This window comes from Sapajus apella, unplaced genomic scaffold, assembly GCF_009761245.1.
Source record: "Sapajus apella isolate SASKATOON/1434 unplaced genomic scaffold, GSC_monkey_1.0 scaffold177, whole genome shotgun sequence".
NCBI lineage: Eukaryota > Metazoa > Chordata > Mammalia > Primates > Cebidae > Sapajus > Sapajus apella.
In genome coordinates this window covers 506,276-530,425 of record NW_022437117.1, presented here as the reverse complement: position 1 = coordinate 530,425, position 24,150 = coordinate 506,276, and the positions used below count along the sequence as shown (strand labels likewise).

The following is a 24,150-nucleotide window of genomic DNA, read 5'->3' as shown; positions in this document are numbered from 1 at the left end:
AAATTTTAGAAGCCTAAAATTAATATTTGCAGTACTTTCTAGGTCCTTCACAGATGTGTACAGAGCAGCAAATTTTGAATCACCAAATGTTCCTATTGCCAGCTGTGATGTGCCTTACTGAGCAAATCCGTGTGTCAGATTATCCTCTTTCAGACATGTATGCATACATAGTGCTATTGGGTGAGAGTTTAGAATTAATAAATGGACAACCTGTATTAATGCTTCTTTAAACAGAAACATATAAAACAAAATGTTGTGACTAGACTCTCACAGGAATGCTAACTCTAGGAGCAATGAATCAGTACTTGCTAGTTCAGTATTCTGAGCAACTTAATAGATGTAACTAGTGTGAATATAAAAAATCAGCTTTATATATTTTCTTATTTGTTCAAATAGTCATTAGGTGGTTGTTTAATTTAGTCAGTTATCTGTTTATATCAATTAATTTCTGTTTACATATGTTTTCAATATGTATATTATATATTTTATATATATTTATGCTCAAAATTTGTAATGAAAATATCCTCATAAATTTCCAATATTCTGTGATTCTGCCTGACAAAGTATAGTTTTTGTCACTGATTCTAGTCTTTGCCTTTATTCAAAAACAGTTTGTATTTTTGTTTATTATTCTTTTCTTTTCTTTTCTTTTCTTTTTTCGAGATGGGGTCTTGTTCTGTTGCCCAGGCTGGAGTGCAGTGGCGCCATCTTGGCTCACTGTAAGCTCTGCCTTCCAGGTTGAAGCGATTCTCCTGCCTTAGCTTCCCGAGTAGCTGGGACTACAGGTGCATGCCACTGTGCCTGGCTAATTTTTTGTATTTTTGGTAGAGACAGGGTTTCACTGTGTTAGCTAGGATGGTCTCTATATTCTGACCTCATGATCCACCCACCTCAGCCTCCCAAAGTGCTGGGATTACAGGCTGAGCCATTGTGCCCCGCCTGGTTTATTATGCTTTATGTTACTGTATTCCTCTTTAGGTATAAAGACCGTTAAGAAAAACTTGCTGTTGAAATCTACTTTAAAAAACTTTTTAGCTAAAGACTACCCTAAAGAACTGCTCTAAAAACTAAATAACCTCTTAGTCATCCTTCATGCTTCTATGTGAATTTATGCCACAGCTTTACCTTTGCCAGTGCCATTTGCATTTTGATGAAAGTGCAGAAATAAAGTCTACACACCTTTGCCAATGAATTCCAGGAATCTTTGAGCAGGAAGGAACATTATTTGTCGGGTAATAGAATCTTGATGCTTCTATAATTATACCATTTGGGAAGTGCTGTTGTCTGGATGTTTGTGTCTACCCAAACTTTATATGGTTAAACACTAATTCCAAAGGTGATGGTATTAGTGTGGGGTCTTTGGGAAATGATCAGTCATGAGAGTGGAGCCCTTATGGATGGAATCAGTGCTCCCATAAAAGAGACCTAGGGGCCAGGCATGGTGGTGCATGCCTGTAATCCCAGAACTTTGAGAGGCCATGTTGGGTGGATCACCTGAGATCAGGAGTTCAAGACCAGCCTGGCCAGCAGCATGGTGAAATCCCGTCTCTACTAAAAACACAAAATTAGTTGGGTGTGGTGGTGCATGCCTGTAATCCCAACTACTCGGGGGGCTGAGGCTGGAGAATCACTTGAATCTGGGAGGCAGAGGTTGCAGTGACCTGAGTTTGTGCCATTGCACTCCAGTCTGGGCAACAAGAGTGAAACTCTGTCTCAAAAATAAATAAATAAATAAATAATAAAATAAAAGAAGCCTATGGAGCTTCTACTATGTGAGGGCAAAATGAAAAGGCACCACCACTGAAGAGGGCCCTCACCAGACACGGAATCTGCTAGTGCCTTAACCTTGAACTTCCAACCCTGAAAACTATGAGAAATAAATTTCAGTTGTTTGTAAGCCACCCAATCTATGATATTTCCTCATAGCATCTGTAATGGACTAATACAGGAAGCTTTCTCTCCTCTGAGAGTTATTGGATACATTGTTTCTTAAGACCAATCTACTGAAGTGAGTTTGTGTATGAATAAAGATCCCCTCTGAAAGTAATTTGGAAAGCTCGTTCTCTATTTAGCAGCAGCGTCATTTGTAAAGAAGCTTCTAGTACTAATACTTTATTTGAGAACTTTCAGTAAGCAGAAATACAAAAGAGAAAAAGTTTGGAAGACTGGAAATGTTTACAGTAACAACTTCCAAGGGATGTCAACAAAGCAAAAAAGAAGTGAAATAAACTTGGAGCTTACTTTTGTTTAAATTGAAATTCCCACATACATTAGTTCAAGTGATATTAAGTTTGAGGTACTTGTCAACATTACTACACATTCTGATTTGGTGCTATGTTCCTTATGAAAACCAGAGCTGATTAGTATCCTTAACCATCACAACTGCAAGCTGAAACATTCTAAATTATGTACATAGGTTTTTATCTTGGTACTTGGTAGATTGCTTGTGTAAAACTAATTCTTTAAATCCTTTAAATATTTTTTTATTAATTTATGATAAGTAAACTAGTCTTTGTGAATTAACTAAAAAGCTGAGATAAGGAAGTTTTAATTAGTTAAGGATTTCCTGCTTGCCATGTACTATTTTTGGGAGCTTAGCTAAGAATATATTTTGATAATGACTACAAAACAGAAGAGTTATGTAGCTCTTCATGAATTATGATCTAGGCTATCATAGTATCTGAAAGATTAGCACTTGTTAGTGTCAATAAACTTGCCCAACTTTACACAACTGTGGCACTCTGATTGAAACCAAGTCCTGGGTCTGTACATTTATGTCACCAGGTCTAGTAGTAAAGAGAAGCATCAGTATTCTATTTATATAATATTGCGGCATTCAATTCTTCCCTTTCATAACTGTCTTCTCTCATATGTTTTTATTGTTTAATCATTATGTGTCAGTCAGTCAGAGTCATGTCTGTTTAATTCACAACTGTTCACATACTGTCAAGTGAATATTATTTGGCCATAGCATGTTTTCAATAAAATTATTAAATTCATGAGTAATCAAAAAATACTTGTATTATGAAGACAAAAATGAAGTGGCAGCAGTTAAATAAACCATTCACATGAAAATAAACCTAAGCAAGACCTACGATGTTCTTTTAACATGTTTGAACTATTTTGAGCTATAATTATTTATGTGTTATGTCAACTTAATATAAATATTACTGCTAATAAACATTATTAAATAAATGATAGAATTTATCTAAATCAACTTTTTATTTAGTGTTCCTTTTGTTTATACCATTATTTCCTAGACTTTACTGCATTTTTCTCATTATAAAAATTAATTTTAATTTTTAATGATAAATGTTCATTTGCACTGTTTTTATTAATCAGAGTTTTATTTTAACATTTCCCCAAAAGCATAAAACAGTTTTACCATTGCTCCAAGTTTATGTCATTTAAAATAATATTATCTATACAAGTTGCATCATTTTGATTGCATTAGTCAGATCTGATTACATTAACTATGTTTAAAAACTACATTGTAACAGTCATGAGATCTATATGTGATTATAATAAAATATTTGTAACATAAAATTTACCATCTTAACCAATTGTTAAGTGTACAGTTCAGTATTGTTAAGTGCATTTGAATTGTTATTCAAGCAATTTTCATAACTCTTCATCTTGCAAAGAGGAAACTATCTCCATCACACAAAAACACCCTAATTTTTTCCTTTCTCACCTAATTCCTTATGGCAACCTCCATTCTTTCTTTCTCTATGAATTAGAGAGCTTTAGGTACCTCATATAAATACTGGAGTCCTGCAATATTTATCGTTTTGTAACTGGCTTATTTCACTTAACAATGTCTTCAAGGTTCATCCATGTTGTAGCATATATTAAATTACCTTACTTTTTAAGGTGGAATAATATTCCATTGTATGCGATACCACATTTTATTTACCCTTTCATCTATCAATGAACCCATGGATTGCTTCCACCTTTTGGCTGTTGTGAAAGTGCTGCTATGAACTAAGTGTGCAAATATCTCTACAAGACTGTGCTTTCAATTCTTTTGGGTATTTACCCAGAAGTAGTATTGCTAGATCATATAGTAATTCTATTTTTAATTTTTCAGGGAGCGTGGGATACCTTTTCCTAAAAATTATTATCTATAAATTTATAAGTTTTCAGAACTTTTTATAAATGACTAGATACTGTAGTAGATGCTTGTGCAATGGTATACTGATTTGGAAATTTGCTTATCAAATGAAGGCAAGCATGTGAGTGGGTCCCAAGTCTGGGTCTGACCCCTACCTCCAGGGCTGGTTTTCCTTCAGTGTCAGAGCTCACCCCCATGTACTGACCACTAAACTCCGTACATACAGGTTGGCAGGTTTAGAATGAGAAGTTGACCCCTTTTGGTTAAACTCATTTTAATTCTTGCTAAATAGAAATCACTCACTTTATCTATGGTTCCTCTTCATTCTGCATTAAAGATACAAGCTCTCACTTAGTAGTGAAATGTAATATGAATCCCTTCTGGCTAGTCTTTGTACATGTTGTTCCTTCTTAGTGTGTTTGGATCTACTTCTAATATCATTTATTTACTGATTTTCTGAGAAATGTTCAGAGCTTACTATCACTTTCCCTATATTCTCTATGAACATATTAGATCTGTTTACATTATGATAAACTTGCCATATTAGTACATAGTTTATGCTCTGATTACTTTAAAGTGTATAATAAATCAGCGTCATCTTTATTTATTATGTGTTTATTATGCGTGTAATTATACATGACATTGAGTTCAGCTCCCAGTTATCTGAAGTGTCCATGCTTTAACTCAAAGAGAAACTGCTCTTTCTTTCTCTTTTTGTTTTTTTCTTTTTTACTTTTCCCTCCCTCCTTCCCTCCCTTCCGTTCCCCTCCCCTTCCTTCCTTGTTCCTTTCTTTCTTTCTGTAAACCATGGTCTTTGTTCTTTTTCTGATGAAGCTTAAAGTTACTGTCATAGCATCAATGAACTTGATTCACATTTTAGTTTCAACCATATTTATTTCTATCCATTCCTTATATTAATTGATGAAGTAATTTGATACAGCTCAAGAAAATGAGCACAAGAAATTTGTAGCTCAAGAAATTTGTGCACAAATGACACAAATAAAGTAACTAAAACATTCATTCGTTCTCATTGTTATCACTCAGGTGTTGATGTAGCTAATGAAGTATAATCATAATTAATACTAATGGAGCAAATTTATTGTGCAAGCCTTGCATTTAGGATTAAACTGGAAAAATAAGTAACTGAAGACAATTTAGGTATTTGTTGAGATATCTAGAATTTTTGTTGTAAAGAGCTAATATATTTCCAAATATCAATTCATATATATGAGGCACATATTATTTTCTAGGCAACTCAACACCTGTGGCATTCACTATGTGAGAATATTGCTACCCTAAATACCAGATACTTATTTAATATGCAAATAATATGTAATGCATAAATATGTACTAGTGAATTTAACCCTATAATTAGTTTTTACCTGTGAAATATTTACTCTTTGTGTATCATATAAAATATTAAAAATGCCAATTTTTACTAAGTAACCAGTGAATACACTGTATATTAAAATTTAAAGTGAATGGTTGTATATCTGTTAAAGGAATAGAGTGAGTTTTAAAGACTAGGCAATATAAATTATTCTATTTCTTTTTAATCATTGAAGAAATCTAAAATTTTGAGTTTCATTTTCAGTAGGACCTATGTTGTTTTCCTCCTTGTTAGTACCACAATTTTTTTAAAATAATAATCTTAAAATTAAAACTCTTTTAATTAACCTTTTTAATTTTTACTCTAGTTTCTAATATGAAGCAATGTAATATTATTTTTATTAATGGACCTTTTATTACAAGATGTTGCTTTCTTCATTGCTTATTCTCATTTCTTGTTGTTTTCTATCTCATTCTTTTTCCCCCTCTTCCAATATGATTTGCGAGTCAGGATTAATTCATTCTGTGCTCATTTAAGCAGGGGAGGATAGATAGGTTTGCCAAGAACTTTGGTTATTTTCTCTACAGTTTTGTCGTTCATTCTGTTATCAAATCTTATGCCTTGAAATCTGAGATATTATTATCTGTATTGCCCCCTTGACCAAAAACAGCCTTTGGCCATCCAGGAATGTTCTAATATTTATAGAGAACCCTCATTTTGAGGGGATTCCATTAAAAACTGAGATAAGAGGTTTTATATATATGTAATATGTATATAGTGTATATTATATATAAAATCTCTTATCAAATATATATATCTATATGTATTTGTTCAAATTGGGCTTGTCATCTCTGGTGACTGAGTTACGGTTTTCAAAATGTGCTTTTAAAATTAGATATTCTTTTTTTTTTTTTTTGAGACAAGAGTCTCGTCCCATCGCCAGGTGCCAGGCTGGAGTGAAGTGGTGTGATCTAGCCACCACCTCCTGGTTTCAAGCAATTCTCCTGCCTCAGCCTCCTGAGTATCTGGGACTACAGGCGCACGCCACCACGCCCAGCTAATTTTTTTTGTATTTTAGTAGAGACGGGGTTTCACCATGTTGGCAAGGATGGCCTTGATCTATTGACCTTGTGATCCACCAGCCTTGGCCTCCTAAAGTGCTGGGATTACAGGTGTGAGCCACCGCGCCTGGCCAAAATTAGATATTCTTTATATAAGTATTTTCCATTTATTCCCATAATTGCACACACACAAAATAATTTATTTTTAGGAAAAATACAGATTTACGAAACGTACTCAGTGAGCACCTACCTTAAAATTACAGCTTTCTCTCCCCCACCCAAATTCTCATACTTCTATCATCCAGATACTAACCAGGAATATTCTTAATTGGTTTCTGAGATCAGACCATATCAGGAACCTTTTGGGTGGTAAGGCCATAGACATCCTCTCATACTTCTTATCTTGCTATACTTTCTATTTTTCCATTGAATTGATGACTTTCTAACATTTTATGATTTAATTATTTATTTTGTTTATTGTTCCTTCTCTGGCTACTCATCGGTAGAATGCAAGCATCAGGAGGACAAGGTTATTTGCTATTTTTCTGAATGATGCATACCAAGCAGGTAGAGAGCCTAGTGGAGAGAAAACACTGAATATCTGTTGAAGAAATGGATAAATACATTTTGTGGCTAGAAAACAGCAAATGTAGTACCTATTTTGAACTAAATCTGTGCTTCAAAATGTATTTTTTTTTGGTTTGTCTTTATGCTACCTAATTTGAAGACTATTATTGTTAATGTATTGATAAGGCAGAAAACAGATTTTTCCACCAACTATACCAGCAGTTTCATGTATTCAAGTTGTAGTTCTATGGACATTCCATGACATTCTATGTATTCCTTAACACTAGTAACAGAGTTCCGTAAATTAACAAATTGTATGTTCAGTGATAATTGATAACATTTGATACTTTCCATGGTGTTCTAATTGTAGATATCTTTGCCTTCTAGTTTGAAATATCTAATAAGCAATTGACTCTATTAAGACTTTAGTTGTAGCGGTCAACTTTTGTGAAAGGGTGAAAGGCAAGAATTGTATTTAAAAATGTCTTACAATTTTTAAAACCATTTATATATTTTGATATTTGTTTGTTTGTTTTTAGAAGCTCAGGGCCGAAACATAAGTCCATGAACATGTAGTTCCCCATAAAGTGTCATAGGCCAATAGTCTGACCTAATATTTGCATTCAGCTGTTAAGGAAAGAGATTGCATTTCCCCTGATTATCTGGGCTGAGAGCAGTGTGTTGAGGTAAAAAGCCTCATTAAATAAGGCCATATTTCCTTGGGAAAGAGAAAACCATTGCTAATTCTACTATATAGTAGTCTTTACACAGCCAGTGTAATTATGGAGAAAGAATTCAGTAGGCTAAGGAAGAATAGTAATACCATATTATCAGATTTTCCTTTCAAAAAGAAATTCATAACAAAAAATAGTGCTACATTTGTTCAGAGAATTTGAATCCAAATTTTCTATGAATAAAATCATGATTTTATTGAAGGACTATGGAGCAATTTTTATAACTATGATTCAGAACAAATTATATATTACTTGTAGCAGCACATCAGATCCAGATTTTTAGTGTTAATTTTTAATTTTGGATTTTTTTCAGCTCTATTTAATGAGGAATTACTACTTGTAGTTTAATTTTGTTTTAAAGGACAATTAATTTCTGTTGACCCTGACTCATGGGGATGTACTGTTTCATAGTTATTTTTTGTCCTTCCCTGTCTACTAGAATAACGTTCTATGTTCATGGCTATTACTGTGTGCACTCATGAGAAACACTCAAGTACACTCATTTGATACAAATAACTTTTTATAATTAACAAATCAGAAGTATGGTCTGAGAAGACATCTATTCTCCTTTAGAAACTGATGTATTTATAAGCATATATGTTCACATATTTTTGCTGTTGTAGATTGAAAAACATGACAATTGTGTTTATGACCATCTGGAAGTTAGAGATGGAACCAGTGAAAATAGCCCATTGATAGGGCGTTTCTGTGGTCATGAGAAACCTGAAGATATAAGATCTACCTCCAACACTTTGTGGATGAAGTTTTTTTCGGATGGAACTGTGAACAAAGCAGGGTTTGCTGCTAACTTTTTTAAAGGTAATTTGAAATAATTTTCAAATGTGAGATTTTCTTTATCAAGGATAAATGTGGTGTTTAGCTTTGAGTTAGGGGAGAACTAGAGAAAGTTGGATTTAAAGTTGAATATGAATAAGGACATTTTGGAGAGTTTTGATAGAAATGGTTATTAATAAAATACTAGAGTTTAGAATTGTAGCACAGGGTAGGAACTCCATTAGGACATTCAACCATCTGTTTTTTATGAAACAGTCAAAACAGCAAGTTCTAGGAAGGGTTATACAGACAGAAAGACAATATTTACAATTCAAATAACCAACCAAGAATTCATGAACAGAAGAAGGTTACTGACATGAAGTTTATCTATTTGTTTCCAGGCGTCAGCATTACTTTCTTTCAGACTAGTGTTCCCCAACATTGGAAATAATATGGCCTCCTTGCAGAATATTCTGATATCTAAAACGTCTTTTTGACAAATGATTATCTCTGATCATCTTTGATTTTGAATTGCATAACTGCATTTCAGTTTATTCTTATGTCCCATATTTGGCTTGTATTGTGAGTTGGAAAGAAAGCAAATACTTTAGTGAAAATATTAACACCACATGTGCATTTAGGAAATTAACAGACACGTTGTGTGTCACTGTAGAATACAATTTTTCTATGGGAAGAGAAAACAAAATTTTCCTCCATATTGATTTTTATATGATAAATGACATAGGATAGCATAAGTGATTCAATTGTATATGGCAGTACTTAGAGTTATGGATATGTAAATATTGCCATAATTTAAAGAAGAACAGTATAATGGATTTTCCCTGGGAGCTATTTTATTCATCATATGAATTGAAAGATAAGAAAACTTGGTACTTTTACTACAGGTATTAAAAGAATTCATTAAAATCTCCATTTATATGTTTGAAATTTTCTGTAGTTATATATTTCATAGAAAAATATGCTATCAAGCTTCTTTCATGTGATATTCATATATTTACTTATTAAAAATGTCTCACTGGTGCATAATTTCTTCAGAGAATGTTTACTATTTGTGTAATTATGGAGTATTCTGTCATATACATTTTTTAAAATAGTATATATTATATATATACTTTATGTATATTTTTGTGTTTCAATATACAATTATACAGTACGTATATTAAAATATGGGGTTATCATATTTTCTGGAGCAAAATGTCTATATAAGAAACACAATATTTTAGATTTAAAGAGATCCAGTCAATTTCTAAGTTTTATATCTTTTAAATTTATATTCAGTACAGTCTATTTCTTAATAATGATATTTCTTTAAAGTATTTTTGCAGATATATCTATCAAGCTATAATGTAAAATCAGTGTTGCCAAAGCTATGCTTCTCAGTAAGTTTTTAAATTTCATTCTGAAAAAAAGTCTAGGCTTCATTATCCTCATTTGACTTCAAATTCAGAAAAACACACACTGTACCTGAAATAAGGTGATCTTCAGTTGTCCCAGCTGTAGTTATCTAGGACTTCTCTGGGTTATTTGACAATGTTTAGGTGGCAGCAACATGAATTTTTTGTACATTATCCATCAGGGGTTTATGTGTTGTTCCTGCTCCTTTGTTGATGGAAGCAATGAATTGTTTCCATTTCATTTGGAACCATTAAGTGTGGTAGTTTTTTAGAAATATTTATACCCATATATATATGTATATAGGTATACATATACATATGTATGTTTGTATATGTATAGTTGTTCTGTGACTATGGCCATTTTCATAGAGGAAGATGAGTGTGCCAAACCTGACCGTGGAGGCTGTGAGCAGCGATGTCTGAATACCCTGGGCAGTTACCAGTGCACCTGTGAGCCCGGCTATGAGCTGGGCCCTGACAGGAGGAGCTGTGAAGGTATGGCTGCACTCCTTTCTGGACCTCCACCCTCCACAGCTTTTTATTTCTTTCTTACATTCTCATTCTCTCTCTGTCTTCCCGTTTCCTTCCCTTTTTCCTATAGCGACCTCTTTTCTCAATTAGTAAGACACAATTCATAGTCACAGCTGACGTGAAACCTTACCTGGGTTCATGTTATAGAATCAGCCCTTTCCTCCTTTGATTACCAGGCCACCTTGTTTATATATGCATAACACAAACTGTATTAGTCCATCCTCATGCTGCTTATACAGACATATTAGCATATTTATTATGCTAAAAAAGACATACATAAGATTTGGTAATTTATATTGGAGAGAGGTTTAATAGGATCACAGTTCCACATAGCTGAGGAGGCCTTACAATCATGGAAAAGACTAAGGAAGAGTAAGGGTGCGTCCTATATGGCGGCGGGCCAGAGAGTGTGTGCATGGGAACTCCCCTTTATAAAACCATCAGATCTCTTAAGACTTTCTCATTACCATGAGAACAGCATGGAAAAGACCTACCCAGTGATTCAGGTAGCTCCTCCCTGGTCCCGCCCATGACATGTGAGAATTATGGGAGCTGCAATTCAAGATGAGATTTGGGTGGAGACATAGCCAAACCATTTCATACAAAAACGCATATATAAATAAATTTATCTATATCTGTTTCTATCTAGATTCATCAATGCCTAGATCTGCATCTAGACCTAGATTTATATCCATCCTTCCATTCATCCATCCATCCATCCACAGGCCATTGTGTTTGTATATATTAATATATCTATAACTATCTCTGTCTTGATCTAGATTTTTATTTATCTATCCATCCTACCATCATTCATTCATCCATCTGTCATATCAGACCTCTCTGTATGTTAATATATCTAGATCTATTTCTGTCTCTATGTAGATCTAGATCTTTATCCATCTGTCTATCTATTCATCCTTCCATTTCTCCATCTATTCATCTGTCCATCCACCATTTGTTTTATCTTCTTCTTAGCATAGTCTATAGATATGTCTCCCTTATTAAAATGAGAAGTCTTGAGTCAGAGTCATCTTTGTATCTGTAACATCTAACACAGTCAGACATAAAGCAGGAGATCAATATGTGTTTTATGAATAAATGATTGATTTTTAAAGACAGTTTTGTCATGGTGATCTGCATTTCCTCTTTACATTCTAAGATGACGTTTCTTGTACAACGTTTTGTTACCATTGCCTATTATCTCTTCCTTCAGATTTTAAAGTTCACTCATTTTTATTTTCCCTGCCTCTATCTTATTACAGCACCCATACCTCTATTACAGCAGAATGAATTGGAAGACCTTTTTTCCTCGAGCCTATTCCTCCTTTATTCCTCTTTTAAAATTTCTGCAAAATTCATCTTCATAGAATGTGTAGCAGTTTACCGTTATTTATATTTATGTATTTATTGGTTTACTGTTGGTATCTCCCACCAAAATGTTAGTCCTCTGAAAATGAGCACCTGTTCTCTACTGTACCTATAATAGAGGATATAATAAGTGGCAAAAGGGAAATAATTATTTGCTTAATGCACACACCCCTGCTGACCTATTTAGCAAAAATAAGAGACCCCCTGTTTTTTCTTAAAAGTTTTTTGGGCCGGGCGTGGTGGCTCAAGCCTGTAATCCCAGCACTTTGGGAGGCCGAGGCGGGTGGATCACGAGGTCAAGAGATCGAGACCATCCTGGTCAACATGGTGAAACCCCCGTCTCTACTAAAAATACAAAAAATTAGCTGGGCGTGGTGGTGCGTGCCTGTAATCCCAGCTACTCAGGAGGCTGAGGCAGGAGAATTGCCTGAACCCAGGAGGCGGAGGTTGCGGTGAGCCGAGATCGCGCCATTGCACTCCAGCCTGGGTAACAAGAGCGAAACTCCGTCTCAAAAAAAAAAAGGAAAAAAAAAAAAAAAAAAAAAGTTTTTTGGCTTCCAGAAGTCTCCATACCACCTACTAAACTACTTATCTTCCCCTTTACTAGAATTAAAAAGTCCTAGTGATGAAGTGGTATATTTTTAACTTTTTTTTTTTTTGAGACCGATTTTCACTCATTACCCAGGCTGGAGTGCAATGGCGCAATCTCGGCTCATGGCAACCTCCGTCTCCTGGGTTCAAGCAATTCTCCTGCCTCAGCCTCCCGAGTAGCTGGGACTACAGGCATGTGCCACCATGCCCAGCTAATTTTTGTATTTTTTGTAGAGACGAGATTTCACCATGTTGGCAAGGATGGTCTCGATCTCTTGACCTCGTGATCCACCTGCCTCGGCCTCCCAAAGTGCTGGGGTTATAGACGTGAGCCACCGCGCTCGGCCTGAAGCGGTATATTTTTAAAAGAGGACTTTTTATATGAGACAATAAAAAAATAACAAGACTACTGTTTCTGTGTATTATTAGAAATAATTATAGTACTTTACCAAGAAAGTGGTAAAAGTGAATGCACAGGTAGTATTTGTATATATTCATAAATATTATGGAATATATGCATATGTCTTTGTGTTTATGCTATACTCATAAATATATCATATATGTATATGTCTGTATGTCTTTGTGCACACACACATACACACAGGTGCACAAAGACAAAAAAGGGACCAGTTATTTTAGGGAACTCTTGAGTCCTTAAGAATTAGTTACAAACTGTATACAATGTATGTTCTTTTCACTCAACTTGCTTTTGGATACCATGATTTTGCTAATTATACTGTTGATAAGGAAGAGGGGAAATTTAAATAGAACCTTTTAAAAACAGATAATCATAGATATATTTGAAGAGAAAATCCGTATTTAAATGGGGCTTTTGAAATAACAAATATGTTCTATTTACCATAATTTATCTTGTCTGCTAGCTCAGGTAATATAGAGTTACTTGTCTTGGAAAGAAGTTTGAGGAAATGAACAATTGACTTGGTTTTATTACATCAGCCTATACTGTGCTTTACATATATCTTTTCCTTAAATCTCTGAACATCCTACTGAATTTTGACAAAAAAATATTGTTTTTTTCTTAATTCAGTAGTGGCCAAGACACTACAAGATATTATTAGACCTAATTAAAAGATAAGAAAACTGAGACCCAGGCTTTTTCATTTTTTTAAATTGCTCACCCTACTTTAAAGTGACTTAAATGTACTACAGCGGTAATATTCTTGGCTCCTAAGCTACAAAATAACACTTTTAAAACGAGACTTAATGACTACAATAGTTGTATAAAGACCAAGGTACAGAGACTGCCATTTCTGGATTTTGAAACCCAGAAGATGGTTGAAATTTAGAGCTGAGATATTTGGATATTAATTAATGGACAGGTGCTAAGAAATAAGTGACTTTATGGAGATAATTCATCTTTTACTTTTCTTTTCTTCTAGCTGCTTGTGGGGGACTTCTTACCAAACTTAACGGCACCATAACCACCCCAGGCTGGCCGAAGGAGTACCCTCCTAATAAAAACTGTGTGTGGCAAGTGATTGCACCAACCCAATACAGAATTTCTGTGAAGTTTGAGTTTTTTGAATTGGAAGGCAATGAGGTAAGTAAGCAATAACTGTAATTTTTAAATCATGTTTTGAAACTCCCTTTAGGCGGCCGGGCACGGTGGCTCACGACTGTAATCCCAGCACTTTGGGAGGCAGAGGCGAGCCGATCATGAGGTCAAGATTGAGGTCATGGTGAAACCCTGTCTCTACTAAAAAAAAAAAAAAATACAAAAATTAGCCGGGCATGGTGGCGCTTACCTGTGATCCCAGCTACTCCGGAGGCTGAGGCAGGAGAATTGCTTGAACCCGGGAGGCGGAGGTTGCAGTGAGCTGAGATTGGCCACTGCACTCCAGCCTGACGCCTGGCAACAGAGCAAGACTCTGTCTCAAAAAAAGAAAAAAAAAAAAAAAAAGAAAAAAGAATGTAGTAAAATAGGATAGACATTGTATTCTTTCTTTGTCCTACTGCTCATTTCTGCAACTGCTTATGAATTTTGTTGGCATTGGATGATGGTTTAGTTTAGACTGTTTCTGGAAGATTGAAAATTACCTAGAGGAAGTTTTTATTTTCTGTATTTAATATTTACTATTTTCTTGATTTATTAAAGAGCTATGGAGTATTTAAGGTCAGCTTCATGTCACATAGACATTTCTAGAAAAAATAAACCAAAATCCTCTGGCTGAGTCATAATAAAAATATCATTTGGAAGAACCTGGCATATTTTACTTATGGAAATGGGCATATTTTCATTATATATGAAGCTTTCATTATAAATGCTCTCATGGTTCATAAAAAAAGATTAATTTTCTAACCTCAACAAAAGATGTATTTAGCTAAAGTTATCTTTTTTTTTTAATACAAGCTGTACCTTATTCTACTAAAGGTACAGTTTTTGTCAGGTGACCACATTTAAACAAGTGACATCATTTATTTGAAAATTCCTGTGTGCTACTGCATACACACACACATCAAATTCAAATGTAATGTCAAGCCTGAAATGGGAACTTTTAGAAAAATGTCCTTTGTGTCAACACTGGTTTAATTCCAGAGGAAAGCTTATAAACATTGGTTTTGTGTAATCTTCTTTACTTTCTCTTCTTTTTTTAACTTCCTTTGCATCCTTTCTCTGAACAACATTTTCGATGTTTATTAAATGAACATAATTTTATCCATCCATAAAATTACCTCACAAAAATTATTTTGTCTTTGATGTTTATCAGTTGGACACTTTTGTCTCTGATGTATATTCGTGGGTTTTATGCCGTAATTTTGCTTTTGTGTATTTATCTTTGCTTCTTCCTTTTTTTACTGCCTACTTTTCGTTCTTTCCTTTTTTTTTTTTTAGATGGAGTCTTGCTCCTTTGCCCAGGCTGGAGTGCAGTGGCGTGATCCTCCATCTCCCAGGTTCAAACAATTATCCCTGCCTCAGCCTTCCAAGTAGCTGGGATTACAGGCGCACACCACCACACTGGGCTAATTTTTGTGTTTTAATAGAGATGGGGCTTCACCATGTTGGCCAGGCTGGTCTTGAACTGCTGACCTCAAGTGATCTGCCCGCCTCAGCCTGCAAAAGTGCCTGGATTACAGGCATGAGCCACCGTGCTTGGCCTCTGATTACTTTTTTCACTCTTAATTTAGCTTGTAGTAACCAAGGAAGTTTTAGGTTTTTACTAGTGGCTTTAAAGTAAAAAGTGGGAGCTGACTGATGTGTCCCCGTAAAGAAAACTAAGGTTTGAAATGTGGTGAACTTACATATTTCAAGGATTTGTAGAATCTCGGAACTCAGTGGGCCTTTTGAGCTTCTTTTTACATTATGCATAAGTTTTTAATGAGAAAGGCTGGTTTATCCTTTTAACATACTTTATCCACATGAAATATAATTTTCTGTTAACTAAAATTTGGAGAAACAGTGAAATAAAGAAAATAATTTTTATATTATTTTTAGAAGGTTTTTTTTTAAGCTACAACTTTTGAAATGGGAATGTCCCACCAATTCTACAATTTGATACGAACTTAATGTTGAATGAGATCTACTCCCATAGTTTTCCCTAAAGCTATGAGTGTGTTGGGTGTGACATTTTGATTCATTAATTGATAGATATTTTTAAGAAGTCTAGAGGTTTGCATTCAGGAGAAAGCAGGGTAGATGGTTTTATATAACTGAGGTGGTGTATTCTGAAAGCATTATTCTCATAGTTATGGTCAACATTCATAGAAGGGCTCTTTACAAGCTGTGTTAACATATCCCTGTTTAATTTATAATGGTGTTACTGTGTAGAAAAACTGTTACAGAAGTCTCTGTATTTTTGTGGTTTGGCATCTTAGCTATTTAAAATAAAAGGCCTGAGCAAAAACGTGACTTACGGAATAGTGGGTTAAGCTTAAAGCTTCATTATTTTCTTCATTATGTTGATATTCCAAAGAAAAGTCAATGACAAACCCTTCAGCCTTGGAAACATTCTTTTATATTATGTTGGAACTCTCCAAACAAAAATTGTAATTGTAACAAAGTTAGTAGAAAAGTTATTTCATTTTCCCTAGCAGCATTTTGCTTATTTATCACCTAATTAATATCACAAGAACCAGTAATTTGAGTTGACATTTCAAAGCACAGATCATGCCCCAGGTTTCAATCATATGCATTGTTAAACATTGCTAATTACACATTTATGTAATAAGGTCATTCATGCAAGATGTGTTCTTGAACATGTGCCCTGCTGGAACTTTAGAAAAGTGTATTATGGAAACATCTGTTAGTGGCCATAAAATGGCTTAAAAATACCTGGCATTCATTTAGCTTCTTCCATTTTGGTGGTGTTAGTAGATTACATATAAATCAGAATGAGGCTATCTTATTTTAGTATAAACTCCTACCTCCTTTGCACTGAATAGAGTTCCTAAGTGTTTGCAGTCCTGCAACAATCCTACAGAGTAACTTCACAGCACTCAGCAACAAAAATAAATTAAGAAATATCAATCCTTCAATAAGTTCAACAGACAATCTTTTTTATTATACATCAAGTATCCATCTTTCTCTTTTAAAGTTACCAATGGTGCTGTTCTCTTTAGAATATGGTGTTTCTGGGGAACAGCACTGGACTAAGCCAAACTCCATGTTGTTAACCACCACATTGCCACGTATGACAAGCATAATTTTGGACAAGCTATATAAAAATTTCTGAACTTCAGTTTTCCCATCTCTACAATGGGAAGGGCTATTTCTTTTGCTAGTAGTTGTTTCACAGGCTAAATGTACCAATTTCATGTAATTGTTGTCAGTATTAAATAAGACAGTACATGACAATTATATTCACAGTTCCTAGTGAAAATTTAAAATATGTTTTAAAAAAGATAGCAACTGTTGCTCTTCTTCTATCAGCACCATCATTTTAAAATATATTAATTTCAGTTCTCTTTATTTTTTTGTATTTTTTGAAAAAGATTTATGCTATGAATATACACAAACATGCATATATTTGTATGTGAAATATATGATACATATATTTATATAAATATATGTAATATATATATCATATATTTCACATACAAATATATGCATGTTAAAACATTTGATACATATATTTATATAAATATATATAATATATAAATATCATATATTTCATATGCAAATATATGCGTGTTTGTGTATATCCATAGCATAAGTCTTTGTGTTTGGAAAATGTAGTCTCATTTTAACAACACTTGTATAAACCTTGAAGATATTCAGAGCAAAATTCTCGAATCTGTCTTTCATGCCTTCTACCTCATAGTGGAATACCTTTTCTTAAAACAAAACAAAAGAAAATAAAACAAAACAAAAAACAGAATCTCACTCTATTGCCCAGGCTGAAGTGCAGTGTCATGATCACAGCTCACACCAGCCTCAACCTGCCAGGCTCAATCTCAGCTTCCCAAGTAGCTAGGACTATGGACACAAGCTACCACACCTGGCTAATTGTTATAGTTTTTGTAGAGATAGGTTTTTGCCATGCTACCCAGGCTGGTCTTGAACTCCTGAGCTGAAGTGATTTGCCTGCCTCTGCCTCTCCAAGTGCTAGGATTACAGGCCTAAGCCACCGTGTCCAGCCTGATTTTTTTCTTTACCTGTTAGTTCCGGTTAGACTACCATAAGAGTAAAATGGGAAAAGCATGATACATTTTTCTAAGATAAATGTCAGTCATCTTGTACTCACAAGTCTGGCAACTGATAACAGCGTTTCTTTCTAGGTTTGCAAATATGATTATGTGGAGATCTGGAGCGGTCTTACCTCTGAGTCTAAATTGCATGGCAAATTCTGTGGTGCTGAAGTGCCTGAAGTGATCACATCCCAATTCAACAGTATGAGAATTGAATTCAAGTCTGACAATACTGTATCCAAGAAGGGCTTCAAAGCACAATTTTTCTCAGGTATGAGTATTCACATGTTGTGTGTTTATATTACAGATTTTCAATGTGGATTGGATTAAATTGTATGTGATCTGTTTTTCATAGTTTTCTGTAAATGCAACTTGAAGGTAAGAAAAAGGCCTTACCACTTTCCATAGGTTTATTAATTTTTTACTTAAAATTAGGATATTAATAATAGGGGCCCTGATGTAATATTGCCTCCAAACAATTAGATCTTATATAAAATCTAATCAAATATTATAAAGGCTAGTGCAAATAATACAAAATAATTATAGTAATATTTTTACACATTGGCTTTACTCTATACAGGTGTATGAGAATAATGATAAAACAAATGGACAGATTTTTCAAAATACTTTTTATTTGTATTTGGAAAATGTAGTCTCATTTTAGCAACAGTTTTATATTCTTTGTATTTTGCAATGTATTTCTTCTTATTTTAATATATTTTCATTATTACTAGGCTAATTAAAATTGTGCTTTGCCTCATCATTATGGAAATGGTTGCAGTAAGAGACCTAGAAATATGGAAATTATAATTTCACTAAATATAATATATTGACAACTGCATTTAATGCTTTGCACTTTTGTATTTGGAATTTAGTATTTAGTTTAAGCAACTCAAAGCAAAATTTCCTTTATAAAGAGCTGAAATTTTATAAAACTCCCCAGACTTTATAGAAATATATCAAAAACCAAGAAATTTTCATTTTTTCTCAATCAGAATTGTGCTTTATAAAAACATTATTTTGAAACTTTCCAAGTAGATAAAATTGTAATAAGCCTTAGTATAGCAATCTATTCTGTTTTTGCAACTAACAACCAATTTAAAGCAGCAAATTCCAATTATGTTTTAATATTAGATAATTTGGATTGAGTTAATTCAAAGGCCATTTATTCTGGTCCTCATGTGTTTAAAAATTAATGAGATTTACGATGTCCAGCCTTTGTTTGGGGTTTTCAGTGTAATTGAAGTTAATGGTTCACAAGCTTCATTGAGTTCCAAGTCATACAGAAAAGTGTCTCTAGAATACAATGGTCCTTGGCTCCCGTGTCCTTATTCCCTTCTTTTTTCCCAGATTAAATAACAATTTATAAATGCTTCTCAGGTATTAATTTAAAATTTATGCTATTCAAAGTACAGTTTAATACTTTAATGAAAATAAGACATTTTTTAGACTTCACTATTTTATTAATATTGTTTTTCTTTTTTTTTTTTTTTTGAGACGAAGTGTCACTCTGTCACCAGGCTGGAGTGCAGTGGCATGATCTCGGCTCACTGCAACCTCCACCTCCCGGGTTCAAGCAATTCTCCTGCCTCAGTCTCCCGAGTAGCTGGGACTACAGGCACACGCCACCATGCCCAGCTAATTTTTGTATTTTTAGTAGAGACTGGGTTTCACCATATTGGCCAGGATGGTCTCTATCTCTTGATCTGCCCGCCTCGGCCTCCCAAAATGCTGGGATTAAAGGAGTGAGAATATTATGTATTTTACCAGGTTTAAGTGATCCGGTGGTTAGGTAGAGATAAGGTCACTTATCGTAGAGCCATCTAAATGTTTATTTTAAAAATTGAAATTATAAAATAAATGAATTTTGTCATAATAATTAAAGTTACTAATGAGTACTGTGTTCACTATTTGGGTGATGGGTTCCATGGAAGCCCCAAGCCCCAACATTATGCAATATACCCAAGTAACAAACTTGCGTGCGCACCACATTAATCTAAAATGATATTTAAAAAGAAAGTATTCAGGATCCTTTTTATGTTACTTTCATCATATATTTAATTTTAAATTTTTTTAAAGAAAAGAAACATGCTACAAATACTGACTACAAAGTATGATTAAATTTAGTTACTCAGAAAATTTTAAATTCCCTTTCTGATACTTTTGGTCAGAAAAAAAAATTCCAAATCATAAAAACAGATTATTCGTGTCCTTAGAAACAGGACTGATGAAACATAAAATATGCTTCCTTAATTCTTTGTAATACACCTCTGAAGCTTTGTGCAGAAGATGCTGTTCTCCACCACATGAGCATATATGGTCTTTAACCTTTTATCTCTGTGGAACTGCGCTTTGTAAAATAACTGAGTACCTTTGTAGTACTTGAGCCAATAACAGCTAATTTCCTATAAATCATATTCATTGATGCAGTCATTTCAGAAAATCATCCATACTTTTATTTATCAGTTCACATATATATATAGATATGTAAATCAATTAACACGACAATATTTGGTTTTCAAAGAATCTAGTCTAGATTGTTTGCTGGAGTACAGTTAACTAAACTGAACAATGAAGTTCATGGAGAAATTAAACCCCAAAGTTTCATCTTATATTGTTATATTTATATATATTTATATGAGAGATGAGGCAGCTGAGGAGTTAAGTAATTGGCTCACTGTCACAGATCATTTATACATAGTATCTCTTGGTCCAAAGACCATTCTCTTAACTATAAGAACTGATCATGACCTTGGCAAATAGCATTAATTTTTTTTCTTATGACCTGGAAAACAATAGCAGATATAATTTTCACTTCTTTATTAGGTAATTGTTTTGAAAATCTAAGTCAATTAATATTAAGTGTACATTTTTGGGGTTCATTTTGTGAATCATTGAAAAGTCTTGGCTATTTGTCAGATCAATATTTAAAATACTGTGGTTCTGGATGAGTGACTAGATCTATTTCACACTTAATTTCCTGGAGTTTCTATTAGCAGGAAAGATGTTTGCTCCAGAAAAGAGAAGGTTAAAAACATGTTTGTAATAAATTGCTGTTGTATTATCTAGAAATGGCAGAAAATGAGAATTTAGGTGAATAAATGTCCTTGTTATGAAGGCATAATTTACAAAAGATTATTCACTTTAATTGATGTCTGTTCACATTGCAAATATTAGAGTTCTAATAATGCTTTCAGTGTGATAACATATAATCATATGTCAAAAGCCAAGTAATTCACTGTAATACATTATTAGAAAGTAAGTATGTAAACTATAAAGATATACTTCACAAACAAAATTGAAGTTTTTTAAAATGTTAAAACTCACTATGGGAGCTTTGATAAAGTGTGTTACTGGGTTTATTGTCACAAATTCTTTAGAAAGAAATTTAGCATAGAAATCAAGTCATTAAAACGACTATTCCATTTGCCCCAGAAATCACATTTGTGGGACTCTTTCATCAAGAAATATCTCAAAATCTGGAAGAAGGATTTCAATGTAATGTGATAGTAACAGAAATTTGGAGCTACCTTATATTGTGACAAGAGATAAATTGTAAATAAGTTATGGCAAATGCACTTTGTGGACCCTTCTGTGCTACAAAGATGGGTCAGTGATTCCATGGTGCAAAATATTGTATGTGGTAAAATATTAATGGAAATCTAGGCATAAAACAGTGTATGCACTATCTATACAGCTAAGCCTGCAGGCTGGAACAAACCTGAAAATTGCCATATAAAAATACCAAGAATGCTTGGTTAGGGTGGAAACGTGACGCATTATGGTTTTCTCCATTTTCTTCTCAGAGTTTTTCTTTAATTTAAATATAAAAATAAATTTAGAAGAAAAAACTCCTATTGTATTTTCACCTATTACTATTACCCAAAGTATTTCTAGTTTGCAAACACTGTCTAATAGACTTTGACCTTCTTTGCAAGTGAAGGAATTTTTAAATTCACCTATGTCTTCATTAGTTAATAAATATTAATACAAGTTAATATTAATACAAGAAGTCTATTGAATTAAATTTCCAAATATTTTAATTATAGGCAATCTAACAAAGATGTTAATATATTATATATATTAATCAAGAAATAGTTTATAGACACACAGTCTTAAATGATTATGTTTATAGCCAGTGTTCTAAAGCTTTCAGAAGTAGTTATGGCTTTATGAAACTTTAACACGGAATATAACAAGTTCAGCTATTTTTTCCACATTCTTTGTCTAAGAACCTCTAAGAATTTTCAATACTAGTAAAAAGTAGTATTTGCTAATAAGTGATTCCATATATTTGGAAAAGAAAGCTATTAAAAATAAAATTCTAGCTTTCTTTTAGTTAAGTGATACATCAAGAAAAAGACAAATATATTTAAGGTTTAACATACCATGAAATAATATATTTACAGTATTATTTTCAACATACCATTGTCTAATAAAATGATTGTATAAGAGATTTTAGCTATTCTTGCACATAGCCTTAGATTTTTAAAACAAACGCCTTTTTAGATTTAAGAAGGAACATTCAAGGGATATCTCTAAGAACTTTTTAGCAGAATAATTCACATCAGTGATTTCTGTCACATCCATGCTCATAAAATTAAGAAACTCTCATCTATCAATTCTGACTAAATATCATAAATGAGTCACAAAAATGCCATAGCTTAAAAATTAATGTCATTGGATTTTATAGCAAAATAATTTATAAGCCACTCTATAAAAATCAGTGTAATATGCTACACTTATTCCAGGGCATATTTAAAGAGCAATATAATGAAGTAATATTAAAGCAAATAAAAAATTAGAAAGCCAATATAAGACCATTTGGACATTATATAGAATTATGTGTGTATTCATTTCTTTTCAGGTAATTCACACGATAGTGGCATAGACATTTTCTAGAAGATATCTAGTCCATCAATAATATATTGTTGTTATTTTCTCAGACTAAATGAGATTTGTTACTAGATTAACAATAATGATTTAGCTTATATGATAGTAAAACCAAACTTAGTTTTATATTATATATTTGAGCACAAGTGTACAAGTCTGCATTGGTATACATGATGCAGTTTACTTAATTTTAAGTGATGAAGTAAAGCTAATAGTATTCCACTCAAAAGAGTTTCTTTTCTTTAAATGAGTTAAGCATAAAGGAAATATTATTCAGACTTTATACTTGAAAAAATAGCACATTTGGGAACTTGACATGCTTTTACAATTTTAATTATAGCATTTATAATTTGGGAATATTATAACAATGACTTTAGGCAATGAGAGTTGAGCATAGGCATTGCGCCTTTTGTAGGCAACTCTGTATTAATGAAAAGATTCAGTTATGACTCTTCAATTCTAAGAACAGAAAATATGAAGAATAATAGCAGTCTCCCTCAGGGAAAAAACTAATAGGAATATGATCTAACTATTGCCAATGAACCCAGGGTCTTGCTCAGTGACAGAAATGAACTAAAACTCGTTTTCTGAATCCCAGCTCATTTCTGCCTGTAACAAATGGAGGATTCACTTAAAATAATTTGTGCATTGCAGTCTTTCTAGCTCTGAAATCAAGTGATTTCAGCTGACATGCTCCTCATCTTATCTTCCTTTCATTGTGCCTCGATATTTGTTTGTAAGTGTTCTTCTTGTCCACCGTTGCTCTCATGGAATGGTTGTTGATATCTGTAGATGAAATTCGACATGATATTACTCTAACAAAACATTAAATGCTACTGTGATTAATTACAAACAGTAACACAACCACAACTTTTTTGTATGATTTAGACTCCTGCGTCCAAGTTTTCAACATTAATGGAGTTTAAATATTTGCATGTTTATGAAAAAAGAAAAGTGTCTCAGTTGTAGCTCTCCTAGTGTTTATGAGTGTTTTTTGGAGGTAATTGCTTACTTGATAGTTTTATGTTGGACCTGTGTGTGCTGTGCATGTGTCCATTTATTTCAGATCCTGAACATTTAATTTGAGAATACCTGCTCCTGTATATTTCTGTTCTGTTGCATGGAC

General features: G+C 33.4%; 1 protein-coding gene across 4 annotated transcripts in view; it reads left to right on the top strand.

The window, feature by feature from the left end:
- The window catches only part of TLL1 (tolloid like 1), a 240,976-nt gene that overhangs the window by 170,335 nt on the left and 46,491 nt on the right, over positions 1-24,150 (top strand). For 3 of the 4 annotated variants that reach the window (XM_032268275.1, XM_032268276.1, XM_032268277.1), the window contains 4 exons: positions 8,430-8,625; positions 10,365-10,490; positions 13,886-14,046; positions 18,222-18,402. In XM_032268275.1, the coding sequence (XP_032124166.1) occupies positions 8,430-8,625; positions 10,365-10,490; positions 13,886-14,046; positions 18,222-18,402 (664 nt within the window). Of the gene's footprint in view, positions 1-8,429; positions 8,626-8,981; positions 9,529-10,364; positions 10,491-13,885; positions 14,047-18,221; positions 18,403-24,150 lie in introns of those variants that run through there. The other variant, XM_032268279.1, reaches the window with a different exon arrangement.